General features: G+C 41.6%; 1 protein-coding gene and 1 long non-coding RNA gene across 2 annotated transcripts; one reads left to right on the forward strand and one right to left on the reverse strand.

Moving 5' to 3' along the window:
* Positions 1–2,721: 2,721 nt before the first annotated feature.
* On the reverse strand, positions 2,722–3,969 carry LOC123398810 (CEN-like protein 2). The gene is made up of 4 exons (XM_045093264.1): positions 3,670–3,969; positions 3,518–3,579; positions 3,307–3,347; positions 2,722–3,224 (listed from the first exon to the last, which is right to left on the reverse strand). The coding sequence occupies exons 1-4, from the start codon at positions 3,868–3,870 to the stop codon at positions 3,007–3,009; spliced, it is 522 nt and encodes a 173-aa protein (XP_044949199.1). The 5' UTR covers positions 3,871–3,969; the 3' UTR covers positions 2,722–3,006.
* Positions 3,970–4,362: 393 nt separating this feature from the next.
* On the forward strand, positions 4,363–6,237 carry LOC123398811. The gene is made up of 2 exons (XR_006610262.1): positions 4,363–5,137; positions 5,782–6,237. It is a non-coding gene; the product is annotated as an uncharacterized LOC123398811 (long non-coding RNA).
* The last annotated feature ends 5,129 nt before the right edge of the window (positions 6,238–11,366 follow it).

The following is an 11,366-nucleotide window of genomic DNA, read 5'->3' on the forward strand; positions in this document are numbered from 1 at the left end:
ATACCTATAGGTGTCGTGTGGACTGTATGTTAGGGGAGGTGGGGAAATGATTAGTGGGTTTAGTCTAATCCATTTTTTGGATTGGTGCATTGAGATAAAAAGTGTGATATGGGTAGGGATATATAGTGACAGGGATCAGAAAGGGAAAAACTCCACTATTATTGAGGGAACAGTTATACCCCTGTACATGTATGTAGCTGCTCGTTATGCTTGCACTAACACCGATAAGAAAGAATCATAGGACAAAAGACAAAACAGCTAGGATATGGCCTGCGGGATCCAAATCATTATGTTTCCACGCAACCTATTTGTGTAAATCTCCTTGTAGCCTTTCCACATCATGATAGTTCGCAGGCATCGAACAAAACAAACCATCATTGGAAAGTGCAGACTCTGATTGTTTGTACCTAAAACATTTGGATATCTAAAAATACCAATATGTGATATTGTCAAATGCAACATTGTTTGTACCTGCAAATCTTGTTGTCATGGATACAGTGGATGAAACCTGGACGATCTTGCAGGTTAAATCAGAAAACATAGCTCGCTTTGTTTGTTTTTTAGTTAAAAAATATTTTGTTCTCATGCAGTGGATGAAAATGAAACTCTGATTGTTCTTGAAAGAGCTTATCCCTTTCCTTCTTATGCAGAAAGCATGTAAATGTTTCTTTTTACCTGTAGTCTTTTGTGGTGATCAATGAAACAGGTCCTCTCAAATCATGTTGTCTTTTGATTTGGGATAAAACACTGCACTTGCTAAACTTGTTTTATTAACTGGAGAAAATCTTGTGAGATTGGTACGTAGGTATACTTTGATTCTTTTTCTGAATGTCATGGTCTAAGTTTGATGCTATCACAAATAGTCAAGTTAAAACCAATAGTGTCAAAAAAATTGCACGATCTGTCGCCGCTTTTAGATACTAACTGGAGATGTCAGGTGGCTACCAACTACCTTTGCTGGTAGGGTGAAACTTGTCATAAGAAAATTGTATTTTATGTAACACCCGTTACGCCTAGCGGGATCTAGACTGGCCCCACAAACCAACACTTATCTTTTCTGCGCACTTTGTCCTCACTCGTGCGCACCCGGGAACAACTTCCCCGTTGGTCACCCATCCTAGAATCGCTCGAAGCCAAGCACGCTTAACTTTGACCAACATCCTAGAATCGCTCCAAGCCAAGCACGCTTAACTTTGGAGTTCTTTTCGAATGGGCTCCCGGAAAAGAAGGAATTCCTTGTTGATATGAGTAGTCTATCATTCCTATTAAGCCAGGCTCTCACATTTTAACTCAAAACTTTTGTAGATATAACTGTGATTTCATTTGACACTCGGGAGGATTATCATCTTGAAAGTAAAAATAACTAGGATGAACCATGTATATTTTCAAATAAAAAGCAAGCACCCAAATCCAAGTAGAAGAGGAACCTAATCCATCTGATGGAATTTACAGCCACGGCTCCCATCAACTGAGCTAGGACTGCCTGCAAAGATCATCTTATTGACACATATGATTCCTATTGATGTGATTCATGTGATCCTAGGATAAGACTTTCTAATTTTGTTTAGTTAAGATAGCTGAGATTGGAAGAGCCTTGTTCACCATTAAACGTCGAACTTCTTACATGGGCGAATGGAGAAAATGCATACTGCTTGTTTGATAGTCCCAAATTATAAATGCTTAGAAGATAAATTCAGAATTGGTCATGGATCATACTCTATTTGGGTTGATGTGGAGATATTTGGGTAACATACTAGTCACTAGCAGTTCTATTGACTTTCATTTAGTTCCCAAAACTCCAAAACTGTTCATTTCTGTGTGTTTTCTTTGATCTTTTTATTTTACTGCATGTCTTTCTACATTAGTTGTCCAAAATAGGTCAAACTTACCATCGTGAGCAAATGGTACGTCCTGATATACCTCCTCCGTTTGAAACTTGCAAACCATGTCTCATTCATCTTCTAAGGTCTACCTGCCTATTTTTTATCAATTGGGTTCAGGATGAATTGGCCCAAATAAATAATAATGAACTGGTTGGCTGGTTGCTCTGATGGATTCTTCGACATGTGCCAGGTCAGGCTTGATCTAAACTGCCAGACTGTTAAAATGCCTCCTACCTTGTATGGCTTGGACTAGCAAAAATGTCAGGTAGATAAAAGACTAACCTGGTTATATGATTAGGTGCTGAACTGCGAGCTGAGCCATTATGTTGCACACAGTTGGTTAATGTGCTCAAATAATGAACGCGTACAAGTTGCTACCATATTTCTAGAGGATGGGAAAAAGAGGGTCAGTTTGCAGCTAAATTTGAATAAATTATTGATGTACAATGTGCATGAAAGTGTATCAGCTGGATGTAGTTTTGTCGCTGGGTGTAAGGACACCATGAAGGCAAAATAGGGTGGGGGGGGGGGGGGGGGGGTGGGGGGGTGGGGGGGGGGGCGTTCCCACTGCATACTTTTAGCATTTCCAGTGGGTAATCCTCTAGTTCGTTGAATATCTCCATTTTATTTCCACTGCCTCTTAGAATATAGCGGCAGTGCAATACAGTTAGGAAGGGTTTCATTGTTCTGTGAGGTGACACAACAATATCTAACAAAGTTCTGTTACAGGAGATTGCATGTCAGGAAAGCCAAAAAGGTGCACATAACATGGAGCCGGCATGCGACATACAGTAGATAAAGCCTTTCTGCCAGTTAGGATTGTCTACTTGACCCTGGATTTCGTGATAACTGGCTAATGCACGACTTGGAACCATAAACATGGACCACTTGGTGCACTGGCATTTGTCAACATGATTATCAATCTCACTGCTTACAAAACATCTAATTCTAATACAATCTGCAAAATGCATTTGATTTATTTGTAGATCCACGAGCAAGTAATGTGGCAAGGAAGCATTCGTTCACAAGCAAGTAATGTAGCAGACGAGTATCCACTTCGAAATGAAGATTGGAACTCCATAGGCCTTTATTTGTCATAACTGGGACAACGAGAGCTGGATTTTCAGCGCCTCCTGGCAGCAGTCTCTCTCTGACAGTTGAAGTATACAGCTGCCACTGGGAGGCCGAGGTCATTCTCCTCAGCAAACTGACGGGTGTTGAACTGATCTCTGAAGGAAGGCACAGTTACAGTCTGCCTTCGCTTCTGCTTGAAGAGCACAAAAATGAACCTGTGGATGCCTATGTTGGGCTTTGGGCTCTCATAGCTTATGACTTCCCGTCCTGCAGTTGGAAAGTTGGATGGTTATCTATTAAAACGCAGAACATGGAATAGACCAATTCAAATCTGTTCGGAAGGACCTACCAAAAGAAGCATCTGTTGTCCCAGGTATATCAGTAACAATCCTGTGTAAGCGTAACATATATGACAAAATGGTTCCCATTAGGAGTCTTCAGAAAACAGTCTTCTTCATATAAAGGCAATACGAAGATGTGCTGCTATCTAGGACCATATACTAATTTCTAGTTGATCAATAACCCACCCAGCAGAAAGAAATGTGCAGTAGAAAGATTACCAGTGAAGGTGCTCCCTTAGATATGGATCACTTGGTCCTGGCACATCAGGGTCTGTCATAACCTGAAATGTGAATAATTGTGGCCATTAGGAAGAAAAAGTAAGTATATAATACTGAATATGGAGTTCCTGGATTGAATTAAATGCACTTACCAGTGTGAACAAGGATCGCAGGCCATCCCCTTGGACCTCTACTCGTGGTTTAGATACAACCGCTGATGGGTAGAGCTCATGGCCATTGAAGACAAGCTTGTTGGAATTATAAGTCGTCACCATCTTGACACATGGGTTAAATGTATCAAGAACTTCTCCAATCACCCGCCCCACAATAAGAGGTTCCACAGACCTAGACATATGGTTGGAGGGAGGGGGGGGGGGGGCGTATTTTTATTTTGCACAGTAAATGCTCTGTCTGGTTGTTGCGAAGCTAATATACTTCGATGTGCCTTGTGCTGCTTATTGGGCATTGCTAGAGTATGAGCATCTATTTATAGTGGCAAGAACGCTGCTTCTTCAAGTGTGAGACATGAGTAGTATGTGTGGTCTTTTTTAGTTGGGTATGCGTGGAAAGAACTGAAAAGGCCGCAGAGGATCTAACCACTTTCTCCAAGACAGCCAACCAAAGGCCTTATTTCTTCTTGAACAGTTGCACACAGAATCTGTACAAGTAATATCTTCATGTGTCTTCTTTCAAGTTCTAGGGAAATAACTATTTTTACTAGAATCATTAGGTATCAATGACGATAAGTACAAATATGCGCACTTGTTTTATCTTCGTTTGTTGGTATATCTCTTCAGTTCTTCTGTTTGGTATTGATATATTAATACACTAGATAGAATAATAATATTTTTGTCTTGATTGAAATGATTTTTTTTTTAAAGTTGGTGGTTTACCACCTCTAAAAAAGTTTTAAATCACTACACCCATGTTATTTCTTTTGGAAACATTAGACACCTTCATCCAAGTGGGTCTCTGAAGATTATGTCGCTGACTATCTTATATTGTACTCAACAGTTTTTCTGCGACGAGAGTATCAGCAGATTTTGCCGCTTAGTTTTGCACATTGTCCTTTTGTCATCTATCATTAGGCCGGTGCTTATTTGTAAAGGGTAGACGCTGAATTAGGCATCTCTCCTGTAGAAATAGGCACGGCTGCTTCAGAAAAATCCAGTTTATTTTTCTAAGCACCTCCCTAAGCACCTAGCATTGTACAAGGTCCTAGTATTTCCCAAAATGTTATCAAAGGAGCATTTCACAAATTTTCAGTCACATTGCACTAAATCTGTTTTTTGGAGAGTACACCAAAAATTCCTTGGTCACAAAAATACATCTAGATGCAATTGTCTGCAGCAAGGCAAAGAAGTAGGCCCTTGTGGAGAAAATGGAAAAGGAAGGGAATAAAACACTTTGGAGTGATGCTTTTCTAAACTATCAATTCATTTTGGCATACTTGATTTGATGTTTACTTGCAGAAATTTATGGTCTGGCTTTCTGATATTCTTGTCCTGCTGTTCTCTAAGTATTATTTTTGAGTTATCTAGTGGAGACAAACATGCGGCACTGTCCACGTGGAAGCCTCTTCACCCTCAAATGCTCGTCTTTGCAGCGTTGGTTGTTTAGGTAAGCCTCATTTAACTGTTTCTTTTTCTGTTAAGGAAAAGAAAAGTAGTTTTTGAGTTTAATTGCTGCTAGAATTAGAATCTTTCCTAAAACTGGCGATACCAACTGCATTACCATTATTAGCTGTTTATTCTCTTCATTGGAGTATTAAGGGAACACACCATGGAAGAGAATAAAGCAATGGAATGCTGTGCAGCCACCACTTCATTGTGTAGGTGCTCTCTAGTGCCTAGATGTCATCTCAATGATAAAATTGCCAGTCGTCTTGATTGAGGCATTAAAATTGTATTTTTCTATATTTCCATAAGTAGTGGAGCCAAGTAAGCTTTTTGCATTGCTATGTTCTGGCCTAGTGCCATCATGCCTGCTTGACATTTGTGCAGGGAGTAGTGGAGTCAAGTACAGCGTGTGAAATTTTTTCTGCTCCATTGTGATGCAATGTTAGTTTCTCAGACACCTAGGCCTAGCTCAAGTAGTGGAATCTAATAGCTATTCCAACCATGGGTGGTGTTTTTCTCTCCATGAAATCCCAACATCAATTTTTTTGCCTAGATTTATCATGGTTACCGGTTCTGGTTAGATGTTTTTCCACTTCTAATTATTTTCATTGATTTCACTGAATTTCACGCTATTCTTCATTGAAGAAGGATTACTTGAAGAATGGGCCAAATCTGCATATGGCTAGCGTATACCCATTTGCATGGAAGGAAAAGCAATACTGAGCACCTGCCAAAGCCAAAAGATGTTCTTAGACCTACAACGTACAGTACAAGTTTTGTTTGGTATGCTGACAGGATAGCAGGCAGAAGCACTTGGACAAGTTGCGATTGGAGATTGTGGAGTCCAAGTCGATGAAGAGAAGATGGCGCATACAGGGTCCAAGAGTCTAGGGAAAAGGGAGGACAACATTAGGGCAAATAAATTTGGAAATCCCATTGTTTATTATTCTTGCAGGAAACCAATTGTATTAGGGAAGGTCTAGCTAAGGAGCCTAATTGTGTTGGGAAAGGTCAAAGACTTAAGCATCCACTTTATAAGGATGCGATGCATGTATCTTCTATTAAATCAGTGAAGAAGAAAAGGCTCCCCCATTTGCTATCTTTCATTTCCTCTACTTCTTTGAAATGACTAGTTAAGAGCATCTACAACGGGAGCCTCCATATCCGCCCAAATATCCGGGCTGCCTGTCCGGACGGACAGAAAACTACCACCCAATCATACCTAGCAAACTCTGCCCAAACGCCTGGGTTGATTGGCACTCCTTATACCTGGGCCAGGGTTGATTGGCACTCCTTATACCCGGGGCATATCTAGGACAGATATGGGGACGCCCAAACGCTTCCGTCATGTTGGTCCCAACAAGACAAACCCATATCAAATTCTCTCAAAATTGACTACTTCGCCACTTTGACTGCACTCCTCCTATGTTCATCCTCTATTTTTGCCTTTGATCACCTCCTCCTTTGCTCACCGTCCGCGCCACAACCCTCGTCGGTCGTTGCTGATGTCGTCGCCGACTACCTAGTTTAGCACCATCGACATGGATGATGCCTTAGTGGAATCAGTGGATGTGAGTTACAAGGCAGAGAAGGTTGCCCCGAGGGAGCGCCGCGAGAAGCACCAGGAGCGTCAAGCGGTGGGGAAGGTAGTTGGAGAGATGGCTGGTGATGATGACATGGACTTTGGCACGGGCGGTCTAGTGACACCGATCGATCCGTCTGTCCTGGCCATGGGGAAAAAACAAGGCGTCGGCAGAGTCCGACTCCATTTCGGCCTCGTGGCAGGGCATGCCGGAGAGCTTTTCGGAATACTTCACTGTTGCGAACACGATGCTCGACTCGTCGCAGCGCCAAAGGCATCGTGCAACATTGGGCAATGCGGCTCCGGACATGGCCACATGATGTTCGATAGAATGATCCAACAATAACCGTACAATCTTTGCCCCTATGCCATTTCGAGTTGATTCATTTGTTGCACATACCATTTGATCAAACTTGTATGACGATTTTGAATTGCGATGCATATTGTAGGACCAAATAATGCTAAACATAATTAATGATGGTCAAGAGCCTTCACAATTTGACAAGGGGGATACCGCACCCCCACCGTTTGAAGTTGGGCAAACATCACATGGTAAAAAAGAAGAAGGTAGTGAAGCCAAGAGACCCGACATTCACACAGTTTGAAGATGTTTTGTTGGTTTAACACAAGCATGGATCAGATATGTGGAACTAGGGGTGGGAACTATAAAACCGAAAACCGAAAAACCAAACCAAACCGAACCGTATTAACCGATTTGTCGGTTTATTTGATGGTTTGATTTTTGGTTTGGTAGAAAATTTTAAGGTTGTTCGGTGTTTCGTTTTCGTTCGGTTTTTGGTGTCCAGAAACGAATAGACCGAACAAACCGATATGTGGGATACCCCATGTAATACCTTGTTCCCGAAAGTGCAACAGTATGGAGGCATCACACATTTCTCCGCACATAATACATTTCAAGTTCCATGTGATTTTTCTACTTAATTATGGTTACTAGTTTGCTTGACCGAATAAACCATAGAATGATATTAAGGTTGCTAGAACTTGTGATTATCTTTTTGCATAGTATACAATCCAAATCAGTGATCTCGAGTCATTCCACTTATACTGACAAGTGCATGATTTTTGGTTTTTCGGTTAACCGAACAAACCGAACCGATATATTACGGTTAATATGGTTCGGTTTCTAAATTTTCAATGATTATTTCGGTTTCTGTTCCTCCAAAACCAAAATTATATATAACCGAATAAACTGAACCGTACTAACCAAATAAACCGAATGCCCAACCCTATGTGGAACGAGCAAAAGGGCGTCAAATATTGGGAAATTTATCACAAACTTTATCATGAGCAAAAACACTATGTGACTCCACACCCAATCGCTAGTGACTCCACACACATCTCGGTTGGAAAGTTGGATGCCCATGTTTCCTCAACGAGTAGCATCAAGAAGGGACCATAGATGGGATACTTGCGTTCCATCACGGCCGAGTAAAGCTCCAACCACATGCCGTGGGGACTGTAGGATCCGAAGTATGTCTAGAGGGGGGGGGGTGATTAGACTACTTGACCAATTAAAAACTTAGCCTTTTCCAATTTTAGTTGTGGGCCAGTTTTTGTAATTATGGCTAGCCAAGTTCACACTACACATGCATCTCTAAGAGTATAGCAGCGGAAAGTAAAGACATGCAGATGTAAGTAAACGGTAGGGAAAGGAAGATCAAATGCAAAGGTTGACACGACGATTTTTGGTGTGGTTCCGATATGTGGTGCTATCGTATGTCCACGTTAGTGGAGACTTCAACCCACGGAGGGTAATGGCTGCGAGAGTCCATGGAGGGCTCCACCTACACGGGGTCCATGAAGAAGTGGCCTTGTCTATTCCACCATGGCTTACGTCCACATAGGACTAGCCTCACTGAGGGTAGATCTTCACGAAGTAGGCGATCTCCTTGCCCGTACAAACTTTTTGGTTCAACTCCATAACATGAAGTAGGAGGCTCCCAAGCGACACCTAACCAATCTATGAGGCACCACCCTCCAAAAGGTAATAGATGCGGTAGAACGATGAACTCCTTGTTCTTGTGCTTCAAAATATAGTCTCCTCAACACTCAATCACCCTCTCACAGATTTGGCATGGGTAGGAGAGATTGATTTGGTGGAAAGCAACTTGGGGAGGCTAGAGATCAAGTTTCAAATGGATGGATTGGAATATCTCGATCTCAACACATGAGTAGGTGTCTCTCTCTCTCAGAAAAATGAATATGGCAAGTGCGTGTATGTTCCGAGTGCTTCCTCTGCGAATGAGAGGTGGTGGAGGGGTATATATATAGGCATCTCCCAAAATCCAACCGTTTTACCCAACTTGGTGACACCGAAACGAATCTCGATGGTATCGAGTTGCACTAAATGTAGCAACTTTTGAATTATCGGTGAGATTCATATATAAATCTCGGTGGTATCGATTCAGTGACCTAGGACAGTTTCCAAATCTTGGTGGTACCGATTTCAATATCAGAAATTCCGATTTTTGAAATAGAGATATCAGAGAGTTGGTCACTGACTTTCAGTGGCACCGATATGAAAGTTGGTGAAGTACACTTTTGAAATGAATTGCTACAAACTGTTTTGCTTGGACAAATTGTTGTCACAGTTTTTTATCTACATATCCTAGAGTATTCATGGCTTATATTGGTAGATATAAATTGTGGAAATTATATTATACATTACCTAATGTTTGAAAGTTATTATGAAACTTGTCTTGCTAGTACATGAAGTGTTGATTTAATCTTATGTGTACTAACCTATCTCGTGAGTTCTTTTCAATTTCTATATGGATCAATTTTTTGAGACTTTGGTGAAACGAGGATACGAGAGGATGAACAAGATACCAAATCTCAAGCTTGGGGATGCCCAAGGCACCCAAAGTCAATATTACAAGAAATCTCAAGCATTTATGCTTGGGGATGCTAGGCATCCCACCTCTCTTCGTCAACAAATATCAGTTAGCCTATGTTGATCCTAAGTTTTTATTAGTTCACATGATATGCGTTCTTCTTGGAGTGTATTTTTGTTGTATTTGCTGTCTGAAATAAATCTCACATCTTATAATCTTTATTGAGAGAGAATCCTCACATAGCTACTTAATTGTTTGACTACTCATTGACCTTCACTTATATCTTTTGAGAGTAGCTTGATGTTTACTCTTGTGCTTCACTTATATCCTAATAGTAAATTCTGAATGAATGCAATATAATAAATCTAAAATTATCAATGTGCTTGGTAGTAGATTCACGTTTGTTTTAGAAAGTAAAATCTATTGAGGTTTGACAATCACAATATTGGTCATACAAGCAATTCATGAATGATTAGTATAAGAAAAAGGACTTTCAAATACAAATATATTATCTTGGACATATTTTATGATTGTGAATACCCATTAATTATTTTCAACCTTGATCAAATTTTTGAAGTTAGACAAGGAAGACAACTTAATGGTTATGTTTGGGTACATTTGCATAGAAGTTATATTGTTATGGATCCTCCAACATGTGGTGCTTGTTTAGAACCTTTTGATAGCCAAAACTTTGTACTAACTAGAGATACTACTTGTGCATCCGAATCCTTGAGCCAAGTTTCTTTCATGAGAGTCCACCATACCTGTCGTGGTTTTGTCACGGCAGATGTCCTCGTGAAAGGACTTAGTACTGGAGCCATCGCACTTTGGTGGCGACTCAAAGGGGTTGAACGGGAGAGAGATGGCGATTTACCCAGATTCGGCCTCTTGTGAGGAGGTAAAGGCCTACGCCTGCTTTGAGTTGTATTGATGGAGTTTCGATTACAAGGAGGGCGTAACTCGCCAGACCTAGCACTTGATGATTTCTAACCTGCCCTCTTCTTCCCTAGGACTTGCCTTTATATACAGGTCGAGTCCCTAGGGTTTACAAGGGTCCTTTCCTTTCTACAAACTGTGACTTTTATGATCTCTAAGTCGCCATCTTCCAAAGCTTGGAGACCTTCCGGAAGTTGTAAACCGTCATACAACCTTCGGTCTTGCCAGGCCAAGGCCCGAACCACGCTTAGATGAATCGCCTGATTTGGTGACCCGGCCCAACTAGGGCGGGTTATCAATAGGTAATATCCCCAACATTAAGCCCCAGATTGACTTGAATTCTCTTCACGCCAATATTCTTGCTCAGTTAAGGGCGATTCATTTTTCATCCTCCTCCATACGCCATGAACTTAACCCGCCATCTGTTGCGGAAAAACTTAAATCGCCAAACCATTTCTCGTTGGTATCTTCTTATCCCTTGAATTCCGGAAAAGATAATGACGTAATCTCAACAGATCCTTTGGTATCGCTATCCCAAAATTTTCGGAGCGCCATTATGGCGAATCTTTTATCCTTTGGCGGTTCCCGCTCACGGCGCCTCGATTCCAGCGCCTGCCCTGTTAAATAGGTGGGGGGGGGGACAGGTCTGGCGCATTCCACCCACCAGTCTTGTCAACCTTCTCCCCATTATCACAGCGAAAACCCTTATTGCCTTCCGAGAGCTCCGCCACCGACCGCGGTTCTTGCCGTCGCCCGAAAGCTTTGGTGCCGCCCAAGGATCTTGTCGCCGTCAAGCACTTCACCATGGCCGAGCTGCTCGCCGTCATCGACCATCTCATCGTCGTCGACCACCTCGC

This window comes from Hordeum vulgare, chromosome 5H (genome assembly GCF_904849725.1).
Source record: "Hordeum vulgare subsp. vulgare chromosome 5H, MorexV3_pseudomolecules_assembly, whole genome shotgun sequence".
NCBI classification, from domain to species: domain Eukaryota; kingdom Viridiplantae; phylum Streptophyta; class Magnoliopsida; order Poales; family Poaceae; genus Hordeum; species Hordeum vulgare.

Bases quoted from the DNA above. Each gene is read 5' to 3' on its own strand.
- LOC123398810 (XM_045093264.1), bottom strand. From the start codon at position 3,870: ATGTCTAGGTCTGTGGAACCTCTTATTGTGGGGCGGGTGATTGGAGAA. The intron at 3,580-3,669 runs GTAAGTGCATTT...TTCACATTTCAG, and splicing joins TGCGATCCTTGTTCACACTG to GTTATGACAGACCCTGATGT. The intron at 3,225-3,306 runs GTAGGTCCTTCC...TTCCAACTGCAG, and splicing joins GACAACAGATGCTTCTTTTG to GACGGGAAGTCATAAGCTAT.